Genomic DNA, 19,620 nt, shown 5'->3' with positions numbered 1-19,620 from the left:
TAGATTTGATCGCGATCAAAACACGGGATTTCCACCTATGTAATGATATAAGTAATGTTAGCGAACAGACGATTGCTTGAACGAACGGGCGATCTCACTCAATATTAATCAGAAAGCGTTTCTTACGAAAGTAGTCTGGTTCAACCGAAAAACAGATTTAGGGGGAATCCCCCTTTGGGCAGAAGATTTCATAGAGAGGTGAATATATAGGAGCCTGCTGATTGGATATATGTGTGGGTCGGAACAATACATGTAGATGTAAATTTTGTAAAGAATTTTGATAACTTCAATTAACCTGAATAGTAGCAAACGTTAACACGGTCCTCTATGGGAATTTATTTGGTTCTGTGATCTCAAAACGGCCGGATAGTTTCTCAAAATAGCACCGGTTGTGTTTGAACATCCGGTGTCACAGGTGACGGCTCTGCCACACACATAAAAGGCTTTTAAACCTGTCAGTTATTGTGTTTGTGCATTACTTTTATTGTTTGTTTGTTTGTTCAAATGTACGTCCTATTAACAGCTAGGGGTCACGTAAGGACGGCCTCCCATGTATGCGGTGTAGTTACACATGTACGTGTATTTACGCAAACACGTGTACATTGTTCATATATACGTGTATATGTAGTGTGATAGAACGGGTTTCTATCATTGTTGCATTTATTTCTACAGTATGTATATTTGTTATTGCACTCTTCTAAGTCTTCACTTCAGTGATCTGTTTATGTATCTTGGACCCAAATTCAGGGGAACACCGTGAGAACAGGTCTTATCTAGGGTGTGTTTGCTGTTTAGCAGTCACATTCATCAACCTAGTTGTCCTCATGATCACCCCGATGATGACCGCTGGCCGGAGTACACGTGTGGTACACGTGGGAGGTTTTTATCAGTCAGTTGAGCCTTGTCTGTTTTAAGCGGAAGATATATATTAGTGTGTAGGTGGGTTGTTGTAGCAACGGTTTCACCTAAATATGGTGCTCTGTCCGGACATTGACCAATCAGTGGTCACTTTGGGGTACTGGGTTGATGAGTTGTTATAAAAGGGGCTGATGGGTCTTTACTTAGAGTGTATCTATAGCTAACGTAGGGTTTGTGTATAATTAGGGGTTGTCAGGGGCTTAGGGCTTAGGCATCCTAAGGTATCCTAGTTTACACCGTTGGTTTTATATACCTCTAGAGTTAAGAACACTTGTAGGTGGTTAGTTGGCTCCGTAGGGTGTTAGGCTTTGTTTAGGGAACGTGGTAATCACACAGGACTTAGCTAATTAGGCCTAAAGTTTGGCTATAGTTAATCTTGGATACATTGTTACTGCTTCGGCACTTATATATCTCTTATTGTTATCTGTCTTAACGGGCACTATTGTGAATCTTCTATGTAATAATTAATCTACTTGTCTTTTATATAATAAATAGTTATTTGTACCTGTATTTACCTAGTTGAGTTATTGGATTAGTGTCAGTGCTTCCGCTACATCCTAGAGATCGAACCTGTTGAGATACAGGCCTGTAACCTGTGGAGGAAACGGGATCCGGAGAGGATTTGTGACGACTGTGGACTCTGTTGTATACTAAAAATACTATACGATCACGATTTGGGACTTATACATATAACGGGAGCTACAGTCGGATCGCCCCTCCGGGTCTCTTGTGGAAAACCCTCCCTATTACAGTAGCACTTAAAACATCCCGAAAAGTATTGAAAACTAAATGTAAAAATACCTTCGAAACGGCCCGTGTGTAACGAAGATTGAGCCCAGGACAGAATTTTAACCCGGCCGCTGATTGGCTGGCTTATTATGAATTTCAAAATTAAAAATGTTTTCTGACAGGTAATTATTCCTTGATAACCGTGATATGAATTTGGAAATTCCGATTGAGATTTAGGTTCAAAATATCAATTTTGATAATGAATAGGTAAAAACATTAGAATTTCAGGTTTTTTTAAAAGTGCAAAAATTCTCCTTATCTTATGAAGATCTTGGACCAATGCGGAATAACAAGTACGATTAGAGTTTTAGTATTAGATACCGATTATCTCCCTTTGGCCACATGCCACATCATGTAATCACACCTCAAAATCGCTGAAAGTTCTATACCTCCGCCATTTTGAATCATATGACATTGAAATTGGTCATTTTATGTGTCTGAAAGCATGATCTTTCACATCCAATTCAAAACATTTCACCTTTGAATTTTCATGAATTACGCTAAAATTTACGTTAAAAAATGAACGAAACGCCATATTCGGAGGTCTATATTTCCGCCATATTCAAATTCATGACTTTGAAATTAAAAACCTGTACAGACAATAGGCTAAAGCTAACATTTACAAAAATTCAACACTCTACATGAGATGATAAAGGCCCTACGAGCTCACAAATAACGGAAAAAAAATAAGAAAATGAAACAAATTGCCATATTTGGAGAGCTATATTTCCGCCATTTTTCTATATAACCCCTTAAAAATAAATAACTTTTGAAGACAAAAGTTCATACAACATAGGTATGAAAAATCAACACTGTACATACAGGTTTAAAGGCGCTGAAACGTCTCGGGCAAGGACAAATATAAACTAAAATTTCGATTTTCGATGTCCTATATCTCCGCCATTTTGAATCTTATGACCTTGAACTTGGTCATTTTATGTGTCTGAAAGTATGATCTTTCACATCCAATTCAAAACATTTCACCTTTGAATTTTCATGAATTACGCTAAAATTTACGTTAAAAAATGAACGAAACGCCATATTCGGAGGTCTATATTTCCGCCATTTTCAAATTCATGTCTTTGAAATTAAAAACCTGTACAGACAATAGGCTAAAGCTTACATTTACAAAAATTCAACACTCTACATGAGATGATAAAGGCCCTACGAGCTCACAAATAACGGAAAAAAAATAAGAAAATGAAACAAATTGCCATATTTGGAGAGCTATATTTCCGCCATTTTTCTATATAACCCCTTAAAAATAAATAACTTTTGAAGACAAAAGTTCATACAACACAGGTATGAAAAATCAACACTGTACATACAGGTTTAAAGGCGCTGAAACGTCTCGGGCAGGGACAAATATAAACTAAAATTTCGATTTTTGATGTCCTATATCTCCGCCATTTTGAATCTTATGACCTTGAACTTGGTCATTTTATGTGTCTGAAAGCATGCTCTTTCACATCCAATTCAAAACATTTCACCTTTGAATTTTCATGAAATACGCTAAAATTTACGTTAAAAAATGAACGAAACGCCATATTCGGAGGTCTATATTTCCGCCATTTTCAAATTCATGTCTTTGAAATTAAAAACCTGTACAGACAATAGGCTAAAGCTTACATTTACAAAAAATCAACACTCTACATGAGATGATAAAGGCCCTACGAGCTCACAAATAACGGAAAAAAAATAAGAAAATGAAACAAATTGCCATATTTGGAGAGCTATATTTCCGCCATTTTTCTATATAATCCCTTTAAAACCCATAACTTTTGAAGACAAAAGTTCATACAACAGCGGTATGAAAAATCAACACCGTACATACAGGTATTAAGGCGCTGAAACGTCTCGGGCAGGGGCAAATATAAACTAAAATTTCGATTTTTGATGTCCTATATCTCCGCCATTTTGGATCATATGACCTTGAATTTGGTCATTTTATGTGCCTGAGAACATGCTCTTTCATATGCGCCCTTCGAAACATTTCTATGTAAAGTTCATTTTTGACCTTTGTTTGACCTCATTTGACCCCCTAGTGAACTCGTGACCTTGACATAATTTCTGATAACATGTAATGAGAAAAAAAACGTGAATTATCGTGATCTACATGGAGAATGAAACGTACATGTTGTGTAGCGTACGGTTATGAAATTATGAGCGTTTAAAGTTCGTTCGAAAAAAGCAGTTTTTTACGTCTGTGACCTTGACCTTGAACGTTATCCTCCAAAATCGAGAGTACATTTTAAGAACTCATGTACGTACATAACGTCTCCAAATTTCAGCGCTCTACACCTCTTATTTATTACGAAGATGTCGTTTAAAGATTTAAAGCTTTTTGAACCCTGTGACCTTGAATGAATGTCAAGGTCAATAAAACAGCATAAGTTCTGTAGACATTCGTCCATGCTATGTCTATACAAAAAATCAAGCATGTGTGTTAAGTATTAAAGGCGCTGAAACCTTAAAAATTTTTGGCGGGAAAACGCCAAAATAGCCTTTTTTCAAAGGCCTATATCTCCGCCATTTTGGATCACATGACCTTAAAACTTGTCATTATATATTTCTGAGGGCATGCCCTTTCATATCCAACTTTCAAAACTTTTCTGTGGTGAATTTCGTTTTTGACCTTTGTTTGACCCCGTAGCGAACTCTTGACCTTGACATAATCTCTGATAACATGGCATGGGAAAAGCACGCGCAATGTCAAGATCTATCTGAATAACAAAACGTGAACGATGTACACCGTACGGTAATGAAGTTATGAGCGCTTAAACTTCGTTCCAAAAAAATTGTTTTTTACGTCTATGACCTTGACCTTGAACATTTTTGTAAAAAATCGAACGTACATTTCAAGATCTTATGTACATTCATAACGTGTCCAAAGTTGAGCGTCGTACCTTATTTCGTTCCTGAGATATCCTGCGAACAAGATTTGTGGAAATAAGAATAAAAAAGAAAAATAAAGAATAATAATAATAAGAAGAAAAAACAGAACAATAACAATAGGGATTTCCATCCTCAATGGAAATCCCTAATAATAATAAGAAGAAAAAACAGAACAATAACAATAGGGATTTCCATCCTCAATGGAAATCCCTAATTAATTAATTGGGATCAAAACAAATTCCATTGTGACACCAATATGTATCTAAAGTATACATGAAGCTGTTTCGCAATGAAAAAAAGCTACTAAACATTACTCGTGCTTTCTAGTTGTAGAGTGTCGTCCATGTCATCCGTTTTGATACCTCAGTTACAATAAGTACAATGTAATTAGCTAGTTCTCCATTACCTACACCTTGATGTACATTTTACGTGTTCGTATATTTTCGACATATATTAATTCGTTCGCAGCCAATTCCTTTAGTTTAGTAAATAGTTATCATAAAATACATTATATATGAAGTTTTATGAAACGAATCTAAGATGGGTTTCTATTGTTTTTACGAGCCGTGTAAGACAAACATTAAAACTTCGAGACTAGTTTCATAGTATCAAGTTTCAAGTATCCAATGAAATGAACACAACTTAAAGAAATCGATCGAAGATCGTGATTGTGTAACGGCGTTCTTAAGTCCTGACGTCTGGTCATTTTTGACGTCTATGTTTCTGTCATGACGTCACAATAGATTCCCTGTCTGGCACAGGCATACGGGCTCATTTACTGGATATCAGGCGGACTGTGTGATAACTTTTTTTATAAATAACTTACCAAATTATGTACTAAATAATAATAGAAGAAGCAGTTTTCAAAATGAATTAAGAATAGGACTATGTTCACGTACGCTTTCCTAGAATAATACATGTAACTAAGTGAAGGATAAGGAACTTTTCATATATTGTTGTTGGGCACAATATCATAATAGGATAATCAAAATAAAACATTTGAAATTATCAGATCAAATTCTCTTAATAACTTAGATATGGACATAGAGGCATATGCTTGCCTGCGTCCATTAATTAATGTACTCATTACTATGACTAGGACAATGTTCAAACCATATGGAAATTTGTAAAGAAAGCTAAACTATGTAGGCATTTTGTTTTACACACAGAACAAAATGTGTGTCGATTTTTCTGCAAGTGAGTTCGACAATTACATAATAACTCTTTACGTTGATAGCATATCAATTCAGTCACAATGCGAACCTATGTTACTTATGAATTAAGCGAGTATCATAAAATTTGGTAGGTACAGTATTCCTTGCATACAACAATAATATTTTTAGAAAAAATGAACTTATCTTTTTTTGTATTGCTCTAGCATTACGAAATAAAATTATTATAATATTTGTTTTGTTCAATAAAGTTGTGATGAAAAGTCCGCTGATTATAGTTAATCAAAAAACACTTTTTAACTTTTCGCATGCATGTTGTTTTTTCCCCCTCATGTTTAGCTATTTTGTGTTTGCTTTACATACTATAATTAATTACCTCTAGCTGCGTTTTCACAGATACTCAATTTCACCAAGATAAGATGACCATCTGAGATATATATCTAGCCCTTAAAAACCTCTGTGAGAAAAGAGAGAAAAGTTATCCTTGCGTAAACTGAATTACCGATAGTTATGGTCGATGAATTGTAAAACATGTTCATTACTTTTGTTGTTAGAAATACTCAGAAATTGTTACATAAGTATTTTATCTCGAGTGTGTTTTCGTTTCACTGCTATTAGTATATAGAATGGATAGAAAATTTAACAGCTGGTTGGCTCTTCGTCTGCTCGGATGTGTAACTCGAAAACACTTGTATCTTATTTGATTGGACATGAAGATAAAGGACCAATGCAAAAAGAAACAAGAGGCCCATGGGCCTGAACGGTCATCTGACTATTGGCACAATACAACATAGTCATTTAAAGGTTTTAGCAATTTTGACCCCTGTGACCTTGAATGAAGATCAAGGTCATTTTTTCAAAAACAAATATGGTAGCCCTTCATCCTAGCAAGGCACAGGCCCAATATCAGGTCTCTAGGCCTCTTAGTTATTCACAAAAATATTTTAAGATTTTAGCCTGTTTGACCCCTGTGACCTTGAATGACAGTCAAGGTAATTAATTTGAACAAACTTGGTAGCCCTTCATCAAAGCATGCTGCAGGTCCAAATATGAGCATCCTAGACCTTTCGGTTCTTGAGAAGAAGTTGTTTAAATATTTAAACCTATTTGAACCCTGTGACCTTGAATGAAGGTCAAGGTAATTTATTTGAACAAACTTGGTAGCCCTTCATCTCAACATGTGGCAGGCATAATATGAGAACGTGAACCTTTCGGTTATTGAAAAGAAGTCATTTAAAGATTTAGCCTATTTGACCCCTGTGACCTTGAATGAAGGTTAAGATCATTCATTTGAACAGATTGGTAGCCCTTTATCCTAGCATGTCACAGAACTAATATCAGTACCCTGGGTCTTCTGGTTCTTGGGGAGAAGTCGTTGAAAGATTTTAGCTTTTTTGACCCCTGTGACCTTGAATGAAGATCAAGGTCATTCATTGGAACAAACTTGATAGCCCTTCATCCCAGCATGTCAGGGGCCCAATATCAGGTCTCAAGGCCTGTTAGTTATTCACAAGAAGTTGTTTAAAGGATTTTAGCTTTTGACCCCTGTGACCTTAAATGAAGGTCAAGGTCATTCATTTGAACAACCTTGGTAGCCCTTCATCTCAGCATGCTACAGGCCCATATCAATACCCTGGGCCATCTGGTTCTTGAGAAGAAGTCGTTGAAAGATTTTAGCCTATTTGACCCCTGTGACCTTAAATGAAGGTCAAGGTCATTCATTTGAGCAACCTTGGTAGCCCTTCATCTCAGCATGCTACAGGCCCATATCAATACCCTGGGCCATCTGGTTCTTGAGAAGAAGTCGTTGAAAGATTTTAGCCTATTTGACCCCTGTGACCTTGAGTGAAGGTCAAGGGTCATTCATTTGAACAAACTTGATAGCCATTTATCCCAGCATGCTACAAGCCCAATATCTGTACCATTGGCATTCTGTTTATTGAGAAGAAGTCATTTAAATATTTTAGCCTTTTTGACCCCTGTGACCTTGCATGAGGATCAAGGTCATTCATTTGAACAAACTTTATAGCCCGTCATCCCAGCATGTCAGGGGCCCAATATCAGGTCTCTAGGCCTCTTAGTTATTCACAAGAAGTTATTTAAACGGTTTTAGCCTATTTGACCCCTGTGACCTTGAATGAAAGTCAAGGTCATTCATTTGAACAAACTTGGTAGCCCTTCATCTCAGCATGCTACAGGCCCATTATCAGTACCCTGGGCCTTCTGGTTCTTGAGAAGTCGTTTGATATTTTAGCCTTTTTGAACCCTGCGACCTTGAATGAAGGTCAAGGTCATTCATTTGAACAAATTTGGTAGCCCTTCATTCCAGCATGCTACAGGCCAAATATCAGTACCCTGGGCCTTTCGGTTATTGAGAAGAAGTCGTTTGAATGAAAAGTTTACGCACGGCGCACGGCGGACGATGACAATAGGTCCTAAAAATGCAAGTTTAAATATTCATGTGCAGATGGTCAAAACGAATTCCTGTTTCCAGACGTTAAACACATCCTCGATACACCCGGGGTTATTATCACTTCTGTTATAATCATGTATACACGACGAAAATGATAGTAACGCCTTGAGTATCGAAGACGATGGACGTATTTGTTATTCTTACAAAAGTTGGTGGATAGGCAAAAAATATATATCAAAAGTCGATGTTGCTTGAAATCGGTATCATCAAACATTAGGAGCCAAAATGAGTAACTACAAAATCAACTGTGTCAGAATTAATTGGTTTATTATCAAGAAAAGCTTGAAATTTCTTTGATACACAAAAAGTACTATAACACACGGGTTTGTATATATGCATACAAATAAAACCTTTATTTCCGCAAAAGTCATATCGTGTTCCAGCGAATATTGAATATCGCCGTATCGAATTCTTCATCGTGTCATATCCATCAAAACTGTAAGCCAACATTTTTCACTACTATTTTTTGCGATTTCCTTACCAAAACATGTTGGTGAATATTAACATTCGCAGATGCAAAAAATGAAAGTAAATTCCTATCCGTGTAAGTGATGCCAACTTAATTCGTGAAGAAAATTCGAAAAATTAAATCACACACGAAAGTTGGTTTGCAGTACGTGCCAATGATACAATGCCATAGGTTGTAACACTGCAGAGATCCGCGATCCGTGTTAAGGATCGCACGAAATTGTACCTACGCGTTTTATTGGTTATATCAATTCAATGTATCTATACATTGTAGAAATAATTTTTGAAACTACTTATAAATGGAAGCACTGGCAATATGTAAGTACGATTTAACTGATTAAACAGGCAATGATAATTCTATTTACATTTTTCTTTGTTTAGAAATGAGATAAAAACTTCCAAACTAAATTTGTAGACATTTTGTAACAAACAAAGAAAAACAAACTAATTATTGTAATTTTACAACACCAAGAAAATTAGCTTTTTCATTCATGGACATCAGTGATATGTTTGAAACCTTGACGAATATTTGATCCCCAGCTATCAACTGGATCGCAGCAGCCGTAAAACTTGTCAGGTCACTGTGTGTCATTCTTGGGTCAAAGGTCATTGTCCTGACCGTCTTCATGAGGACTTGGTTCCCGCCATTCGGATAAATGGTGTTGAATCGGTAGACAAGATGGTAAATAAGAGTGGCGGATCTCAAGGCCGTCACTGGAACGTACTTTGAGAAGTAAATCTGACTATAAACCATGTAAAGACCAGTGTCTTCGATAACAAGCCTGTCAGTAGTCAGATTGACACCTTCGATAAATGACGTCATCCCATCTGTGTGCCAGTTCTGCACTTGTACATCATCTATTAATAAGTAAATGATAACGTAAGTAAATGATAAACAAACCTTTTAATTTAGCATAAAACAACTATTTCTGTTGCTCCTGAAACAGTAGCAACTCTCATAAGAAATCATGGCTTTTTCGTGTATGTGTTCTTTCTTAATCTTTTCTACTGTTTCAATGAATATTGTGCAGCATGGTGCTGCAAAGGCTGGTAAAGTTGTATACAGGGAATGGGAACGGTATGTAATTTGTATTTCCATATTACAAAGGAGTCTGCCTTAGCGTATGTGCAAATATCATTACGTCAATTTTTCACCAGTATTTTTTCAGATAAAACGACGTATTATTTGCTCACAAAGTAATGACGTCATAAGAGCTACCTACCATTATGGGAGACAACTCTGCGATATGAAAAAAGGATTTTCGACGCCTTGCATAGGTGCCAAAATACAATATGATGATTTATCATTCTAATTATTCAAGTAGAAATTCTACCCAAGACAAGATTATAGAGTCACGGGCTTTTGATTATTTAATTAATTAGTCCCCTCTATATGTGCAATGTTGACTTAGTACACATACAGGTGTGGAATATATGTGTAATTCTAGAATCAAATGTCTGTTGTAGAACAATATGGACTATTTTGGTTACACACTCACCACTCTGGTGGTTGGTACTTTGAAGACCAGCAAGCAGGTGTGCAGCAGACACCCCAAACGTAGTCGTTAAAGCAGCGGAATTATTACAACGTGTCCCAGTCTGATGTAAATCTTTAAATATAATCATACAGATAGATACAGTCTTTAAATGTCACAAACCCAGACATACATATGTAGAGATAAATCATTAAAATATCCAAACTGGTTTAAATTAACGAGCTAGTTTAATGCAAAGTGTTTGTGAAATGTTATTTATGTCGCAGTCTTTATATAAGTATATCGATGATTATTACCATGTATGCTGTTATGAGATACTGTAAACCAGAGTTCTTTCTCGTGCGATTTATTTTCGCGAATTTTCACGAATTTCGCGATCCAAGTAAATTCGCGAAAGTTTATCTCCGCGAATCAATATGAATACACCAGCTATATATTGATAGCAATTTTCATTCAATAGTTAAATCCGCGAAAATATTTATCTTCTAGAACTTGTTTTGAAATGGAAATCGTGAAATTTAAAAGCCGCGAAAGAAAGTTGGTTCACAGTATGTGTTTCAGTGAGAGAACTGATCTTAACATATATTACCGGGTATTTGTGATACCTACTTTTCTGACAACTTGGGTTGGAGTTTATGTACACCTTAAAGACAACAAAAACAGTTCACATATCATAGACTTGAAATAAACTTTTTACGTCTTATTATATTAATATATATACAGTTATTAATATTGATACGATCTTTTTTCATATTTCAGATATTGAAAGAAAGTAAGTGGCTTTTACGGTTCAGAAGCAAAATAAGTTCAGATATAAGCTTTCTTCACTACGACACATTTGCGTTTAAATGTTGCTCTGAAAAGCGTTATATAACTAGCAATCAGTAAACATTAGAAATATATAAGTAAATTACTTACTAGTTCCAACAAATGTTTTGTTTGTTCCGAGTCACTTGCACAACAGACTTTCACTCCGTCATCTTCCAACGCTACATCTAGGGATTCCAGAGCGGCCTTCTCCAGGGAACCAAGCTGAGACGAATTCAACTGCACACAAGGCAAACATATCTTCCTGTCTGTTTTATTGGTAAACTCTCCTAATTCGTCTTTAACACTCTCTACCTTGATGAACAGAAGGGAAACTAAGATGGCGAGAAAAACACATGAAGTAGCCAAGGCGATCGATATGACACCAAGTACTTTATCACAGTATTCGGAAGTTGCTTTTGAAGTCAACGGTAGAATGGTAAGTTTAGAACCGTTATGTACTGGTGTATGTTTTGAAGTAGTTGGTGGTTTTCTGTATGGCTCCACATCTTCTATACCTTCTGTTGACGACTTACCGAAACCTCCACCAGCCGCCGAGGACAGGATGGCACAGCTGAACATCCTCCTACCATCATATGTGTTCTGTAGACAGGAACACAATGTACATACAAAGCAAAATGAAACAAAATAATTTTTTCCTGCATTTAAAAAGAGCGAAATGCTGATTTCATTTTTTTCATTTTTTCATTGTAATAGATTTATTTTTAACGATTATTAACAGAGCTCTATGATATTTGCGTCTGCCTGGCTTTTCTGTTGTTTCATCAATTAAAAATCTAGAAAATGTCAATTATGGGAATAAATAAAACTAATTTCTTGCTTTATAGACTTATCTTACTGAAGTGGAATACATGTACCACCAGAGCCTAAGCAGAATACCTATGAATGTAATTTTGTTTTAACTTATTTCGGTTCCAAAAGTTCACTCACTATTACGTAAATCATTAAAAACTTGCAGGAGATTGCAGAAGATAACTATCAAAATTCTAATATGCGAATTATCTGGATAAACTGAATATTTCAAAATGAATAGGAAATGAACACACTATTGAAGAAATCCTTATTGAATTGAAGAAATCCGTATTATATGGCCGAAACTTGGTCCACAAATGTTTTGAAAATAAACAAATAAGATAATATTCTCTTAGAACTCACCATGCACTGTCCATATCATTTGGTGACCATTTCCCAGTGATATTATATCAGATAAAATACTTCATATCTACAATACAGTACGTGTACAACGAGTATACTTTCACTTTCATTTTCTCAGAATCAAGTAGTTATACCTGTTTAGAATAGTAACGGCTAGTTTTGAAAAGTCGAGATATGTCAGTAGCTATATAAATAAAGCTGGTCAGTTGTACTTATAGTCGTGATGTTTTATCAATCATGATGTAATCGTGTTTGTCTGCCAACTTTGTCACGACAACGATATCTATTCATAACGTTTAGAAGTATGCAATAACTGTATCGTTACGCCATGCCTAAATGCAAGTTCACGTTGAACCATAGGCGTTTGGCGCTCTATACATTTGTTCTCTATACACATAGAAGTAATACTGTCATTGTATTACACAAGTAATAATTACACGCGTTATACAATTTGTCTCCAGTACTGGGAGATCTATAGGACCATAAATCCCCCAAGAAGGCAATTTACTGCTCAAAGGGGCAAACGCCAGTGGTTGAACTTAGCATGACATGCCAGACTTTATTGATGAAGGAAAGCTGAAGTACCCCGATAACAAACCACTGACCAACAGTTAGTTCTACGTCGGTTTTGCAATAGCAACAAAAGGATTTAGAGATCATGTTGGCCAGAATTATTATATTATGATTCCATTGACCATTTTTAATATTGAAATTTAACATAATAAACAAAAATCATTGAGCATGAACCTTTTTTGAAGTTCAAGTGCACCATAACAGCATGATATCGCTTCTTTGAATCAAGCTTGGGTGTTCTGTTTCAAAGTGTTGTGTATCGTCGTGGTAGACAGTTTTAATTCTAAATTTTGGTTTGTTTAGTTTTACGTCCTATTAACAGCCAGGGTCATGTAAGGACGTGCCAGGTTTGTTGGTGGAGGAAAGCCGGAGTACCCGGAGAAAAACCACAGGCCAGCGGTCAGTACCTGGCAACTGCCCCACATGGGATTCGAACCCGCATCCCAGAGGTGGAGGGCTTGTGGTAATATGTCGGGACATCTTAACCACTCGGCCACCGCGGCCCCGTTAATTTTTTTTTAATTCTAAATGACAGTGTACACATTCAGTAGTCGTGAAATTGCAGGATATAAAAGTATTTAAAAGACACCTAAATAGTCGTTTTGAACGATGGTATCGTGCAACAGACAAATACAATGCAGAAAATCTGGGAGAGCAGTGCACAGGAATAGAAGTGGAGTGGTATGAAGAAAATGCTGACGATGACAATATAGTTATATATCGCATTCGTAGAAGGAAATATACACGATAAAAAACAACCACTTTAACGTAGGTCTTACCTCAAAAATGAGTTAATAATGCAACTATATATTTTGGAGCATATATCAAATGGAGATTTTTGACATAGAATCTAATCAAAAACACAGTTAATACTTAAACATTTTATTAGAAATTTGTTCTCTAAAATTCCCTTGATACTCTAAATTAAGCTATGGATAAAGAAGAATTTACAAAGCTTCCTAATTACTTACCACTTCTCGTGCACGATGTTGTGAAGATCATTTAATTAATGTACATATTGTCGAATAAACCTACTTTCACTTTCACTTTCGAGGAATCTACTTGTGTTTTGTTATGAATATCTCGGACATTTTCTGAAAACCGATCGACATGTATGCATATCGTTATCAGTGATGACGTCATGAAACATTTTTTTTTAATAATGCCGGTTACCTACAACAGATATGTCGTTTTTATAATTTAGGAGTATTCATACTATTTTGTTTGACAATTTCCACAGCTATAGTTAATGATGACATGTTTTTTTTTTTTTTTTTTTTTTAAAGTTGGGAACCTTATTATATAAATACCCGTAGAGAGGCATCGTTCAACTGCAATATTGACAGATACAACACCACTGTATATATAAATAAGCTGTTATTTGTATATTTTGGTTAATCAAAGCTTATTAATTTATCAGCGTCAGCCGTAAAACGTTTTGACAATGTCCATAAAAACAGAATTTTATTACTGTGCATTAGGCCTATTTATGACAACACTGTATGAATCCATATGAAGCACTTATCTGAAAAAGGCCTGACTAAGTGTGCACTTGAACGCTTTCATATACTGGCTACGGACAGGTAATAGTGTTGATAACATATAACAAGGATGTTTCTGGAAAATACAGGTGTCCAATGTTTTCTGAAAATAACCATATATATTCCAGAATTAAAGTTATAAATACAATGCGATTTCAATGGCTAAATTCGACCTCGTTCTATTTGAAAGCATCAAAATTCGTATAGCAATCACAAAAACTATTGACTCTGATCTGTTCGTGACATGCACATACAAGTATGTGTCTTAGCATCACTTCCTTGCAAATTCGTAACCCGAGTTGGGCCGTTGCCTCTTCCGTAGGTTGAAGGATTTTCTCCGACACCTCAACTTCACCAGACAGTTCCTAAAAGACAATGGTTATTAATAATATGACTTTAATTAAACAACACAAATCCATCAAATTTGCCAAAAACGAAACCGAAACTAAACAGCAGCATTTAACAAGAATAACGTTGGAGTCGTTTTCGAGAATACACATGTATATATATAAACACTTCAGGCTGTGTTTGTTTGCTTAACATTATTTAAACAGCTTCACGTAAGAGATGTTTCTTATTGTTTTGAGAATTTAATTTTATATAAAGCATTTTACGCGGGGAATGCTGGTTTACGAAGGAAAAACATCTATTCTTAGTTTCAAATACGAAAGGAAAAGATGATATAGTAAACGTGTGTTCAACAAATAGTGTGGGATACAAAAGGAAGAGAAACTACAAAAATTCCAAGAAAATCCTGCAGTTGTTGTGACTGCAAACGGAACCAAAGGACTAGACACTCGATTGAACGTTTGACGTTAAACAGGTGTACACTGAAAGCAGACATTTGCATAAGGAACTGGGACCAAAGAGACAATGGTAGTTCAGCAAATGAGACCGTCAGATCTACGATTCACGCACGATAGCGTGAGTTGTAGATTTTCTGATGGACACACACTCGAAGATACTTTTAAAAAACTGCTGAATGGTGATCTACAGCACTACCAATTGCGCCCTTTGGTTGCCATGTCCCACATGGGTCATTGGTTTGTCGTTAGAGGCAACCGACGACTTTACCTCTACAAAAAACTGGAAGAAATAGGGAAAATCGATGAGGTTAAAGTTGTGACGCAGAATTTTGACGACAGAGTGTTTACGAAACAATTCTCGTCGAAGAATATGGGAGTATCGCTACGAATAAGGGGAAATCCGTACATTGAATCGGAACTTCGTCGGTGTATTAACGATTGGAGAGATGCCAGGACTCGTCCCAGTAGCAGTGCTTCAATGAGAATCTATGGATCTAGTTATAGTCCAACCTACTCCTACTCTACCTCAGCCTATAGTCCCCCTCCCCAGAGGACGGTCCCCCAGGCCAGGTCCTACACCCCGCCTCCTCCTCCACCTCCTAAACAAGGTAAGTTTAGTACATTGTATAATAATATAGGCCTATGTAATTTATATATAACTGAAATGTTTATATGCCATATGTGTGTACATATTGCATTCCTTTTCGTAATACATGTAGACTGTCTACTAATTTAAATGTAAACAACATATCTAGAATATGTAAACATTTTATTATTACATAACATAATGTGGACATAGATATATATATATGCCAGTGTACCATACGCGTTACAATTTGATCATTTTAGTTTTTTTTTTTAAATTACAAAAAAACCAGTCTATATGCATTTTGATATACCATAATTACTTCCCTTCGTAACGAAAGAAAGCTTATGCAACTATGGTAGATTAGAATGGTCTATATGTGCATATAAATATCGAGAAATGATGTCAATTAACTAGGGTTACGTCAGGCAGCTGTGATTGATTATTGTTGGTTTTTGTCTTTCAGATGATTCCTGGTGTACCATTCTCTGAAGTGGAATGTTGTTACGTTGGTTGATGTTTATTCATGTGACCTTGAACGTCGGTAAACGTTTATTCATGTGACCTTGAACGTCGGTGGACGTTTATTCATGTGACCTTGAACGTCGGTAAACGTTTATTCCTGTGACCTTGAACGTTGGTGGACGTTTATTCCTGTGACTTTCAACTTAGTGACAAGGTCAACTAAGTGACAAAACTGTCTGTTTACATATGTATGTCCATTGTCGATCGTACATATTTTTCATCTATATGTAAATAACATTATGTGTATATATATGATTCAAATTGACATACATGATATTGATATGTTTTACTGAAACATTTATTACAGCAATATGTTACATACTTATATGTTTATCTTTTTTTTTTTAATTTTAAACATATGTACATGCTATTGATATAGCAGCATGTGAATTTTGGTTCAGACGCATTTTTGTTTGTTTTTAATTTATTGAATAATATATTGCCTTCCCCATAGTATTATAGACACTTATCATTGATTTTTTTTTCCAATTTGATGACATTTTATATTACCATCTTCCCAGTTTTGTTAAGATTAGGATGTATTAGCCACGTGTATTGTGTTATTTTAATTTCAATTTCATATACATGCACAGTTCGTATATATTTTATAGGTGCAATTCGCTGTTCATATGCCAACAATATAACATTTTTTATTGAAATATATGATCCATTTTATGTAAATACAGATATATTAATATATTAATGATAATTTATCCTATTTTAGTGGCACATACAGTTTATGATTATTGTTAATAGGTACGGACATGTGTACCATAAAAACGAAATACATTAAGTCATATTGACATGCATTGATTTCTACGTTGATATATCAATACTTTCATGGCTTTGAAATAAATTGAAGTAGAATTTACACAGTTTAAGTTTTTTTGTTTTGTTCTTTTTATTTTCTAAATATTTTTGTCATATATCATTTTAAACGCGCCTTATTCATGCCAATAAAAAAAAACTCCTGCCAAACAAACAGATATTACTTGCTATAGACACTAGTTTACATAGTTGTATGGATATTTGAATTGCTGACAGAAATATTTTCCGAATTTTGTTGAGTCTTCACCTGAAATGTGAATAATATTGTTTTTGTACATTTTATCCGAAATTTACAAGCTATATATAGGATCTTAATTACATGAGTGTTAATTTCATATGAGATTTTATGAAACGAGTCTAAGAAGTTTTTTTTTATTTTTGCGAGCCTTGGCGAGCAAAAGTTCAAACTTCGAGATGAGTTTCATGAAATCTCATATGAAATGAACACAAATTTAAGATACTTTTTTTCTCGCACCTCGGACAGGGAAATCTCACTTGATACCCGTGCTAGATTTTTCTATCTCGTCCGATCTGTCTGGTACCTTTAGGAGATTTCAGAAAAAGATGGCGATGACGTCACACAAAGGTACATCCGGGCGCTCAAAGGTACAACTCCGTTTATCTGTACACATAAACATGTGGGAACACAGCCGCTTGAGATGTTTGTTTACATTTTATTGTAATAAATAGTACGGCAATCCGAGAACTATTGCGTTATTTTAAATTTTTAAAAGTGTAAATAATAATATTTAACAATATTATATAAATATAAACATCTGGCATTCATATATTTTTACTCTGTTTATACTCCATTTTCGACCGCCACGAGAAAAAAAACAAGGTCGCCATTAGACCTACGTATAAACATTGACAGAATATTAAAAATATCAGCTTGAAATTATAAATTTAATTCCAAGTTTCCCGAAATATCATACTGACATTTTAATAAGCGATTACTGTTGTCTAAGTCTTACTTGGTAAACACCTTACGATGTGTGATTATAACCAAACTAAAATTTACCCCAAGCGCACGGCAGCCATTACGTACAGTACTGCCGAGATCCCGAATTTCGTCATTTTTCAGAGTCACAAAATTACGTATTCTGGATAACTTTTTCCGTCAGAAATTTTGGAATTTAGTTAATGACATACAAATGAGTCAGTATATAGTTGCTTTTTATAATATTTTAAAACAAAACTTCGAGTAATTTAGGATTCTCGAAGCCGTGCGCAATGTGTCCTGGTCGGCATTTACAGTACTACGATCTAGCTATATTGTAGTCTATCTAACATGTATTCAAATTATTTAAAAGTAACATCACTTCAATGTGGGACTTCACATAGCAGCCCATGGAATAAAAGTGACCAAAAAATTAAAAAAAAACTCTCTACAGCATGAAATTGAACGATTTCACCATTTTATTTTTTCGAGATAACGGCAGCCATACTGTACATGTACGTGCACGTACATGTACATATAGATCTGCATTTACGTGTAACACAGTGGCTTATACCATTCCTTTAAAAACAGGATATACATGGAAAATAACGAAATATATATATTTTTACAAGTACTTATTGAGATATGTGTTGGTAATTACGTATTAATATTATTAATTTCCCAACTATGGGCTGTGGCCCGAGGTGATCTACCAGCGAAGCCATGCATGAGCGGCCGTGGTCTGGCCAGGTGGTTCACATTCGTTATATTTATATTAAATAGTATTGTGAACAGCTTTTTCATGTATAACAGAAACAAAATACATTGAAATCAGTTATCTATTCATAACTTTTTTCACTACTTGGATTTCTACGTGTGAACAAAAAACGGGTACTTGTGACGGCCCGGCACCGCTTCGCAAGCTGGCTTCAACACTAAATCTACAGATATATTTAGCAATAAACAATTGTAAATATGAAAATATAAATGTCTGTCAACCTCTGAAACAATCAAAAAACATTCTGAAATCAGAATTTGCAAGTATGAAAGTGTATACTTTTGTCAACGTATCGATTGTATAGCAGGGATGTACGTATCTGTTATTGTTTTTATTAGTCGCCATACTGTGTTTGTACCTTTGAGGACCCGGATATAAACTTTCTGTGACGTCACGCCATCTTTTCTGAAATCTCCTTTACGCGAATTTTGGCGGAATTTTACGCCATTCATGTAACAGTCCGCGCATGTGACGTCAAACTCTCAAACCGGTGACGTCACAAGCGTCAGATAATCAATATTATTAGAAATATATGCATTCAGTCATTTACCATGCATTGTTTGGTTGTTGTTTTTAATCATGAAAACAGTATGTACCGATTGATCATCGTTTTCTCTTTTATATAACCGAACTATAGTTTTATGCGGAATGACTGAAATCGAAGCGCAGATGAAATGGTTAATCGGCTTTGAACCAGGAGGCCCAAGACGGGATAGTTTTACACTCTGAACGCGTATATAGATGGGTTTTGTTATATCTTAGAGGCGCGAGAAAAAAAATCTATTACCTTTAAGTGATCGAGATCGGGATATCTCAGTCTCGGGCTAAGATTTTGTAACATCCCAACCT

At 35.4% G+C, this 19,620-nt stretch overlaps 2 protein-coding genes across 7 annotated transcripts in view; one reads left to right on the top strand and one right to left on the bottom strand.

Moving 5' to 3' along the window:
* Positions 1–8,495: 8,495 nt before the first annotated feature.
* The window catches only part of LOC138307314 (lymphotoxin-alpha-like), a 55,401-nt gene continuing 44,276 nt past the window's right edge, over positions 8,496–19,620 (bottom strand). Inside the window, exons 1-6 of one of the 6 annotated variants that reach the window (XM_069247990.1) lie at positions 13,739–13,782; positions 11,555–11,621; positions 11,130–11,333; positions 10,821–10,854; positions 10,215–10,325; positions 8,496–9,573 (exon numbers count right to left, since the gene is read on the bottom strand). In XM_069247990.1, the coding sequence (XP_069104091.1) occupies positions 9,164–9,573; positions 10,215–10,325; positions 10,821–10,854; positions 11,130–11,333; positions 11,555–11,614 (819 nt within the window). In that variant the 5' untranslated portion in view covers positions 11,615–11,621; positions 13,739–13,782 and the 3' untranslated portion in view covers positions 8,496–9,163. Of the gene's footprint in view, positions 9,574–10,214; positions 10,326–10,820; positions 10,855–11,129; positions 11,622–12,194; positions 12,343–13,738; positions 13,828–19,620 lie in introns of those variants that run through there. The other 5 variants (XM_069247989.1, XM_069247987.1, XM_069247985.1 and 2 more) reach the window with 5 other exon arrangements.
* LOC138307316 (uncharacterized) lies at positions 14,816–17,106 on the top strand. The gene is made up of 2 exons (XM_069247992.1): positions 14,816–15,722; positions 16,167–17,106. Exons 1-2 carry the CDS (start codon positions 15,182–15,184, stop codon positions 16,190–16,192), a joined length of 567 nt encoding a protein of 188 aa, XP_069104093.1. The 5' UTR covers positions 14,816–15,181; the 3' UTR covers positions 16,193–17,106.

Source organism: Argopecten irradians, chromosome 14 (assembly GCF_041381155.1).
Source record: "Argopecten irradians isolate NY chromosome 14, Ai_NY, whole genome shotgun sequence".
Classification (NCBI taxonomy): domain Eukaryota; kingdom Metazoa; phylum Mollusca; class Bivalvia; order Pectinida; family Pectinidae; genus Argopecten; species Argopecten irradians.
Note: the sequence above shows the minus strand (reverse complement) of the source record. Positions and strands in the feature narration are given on the sequence as shown.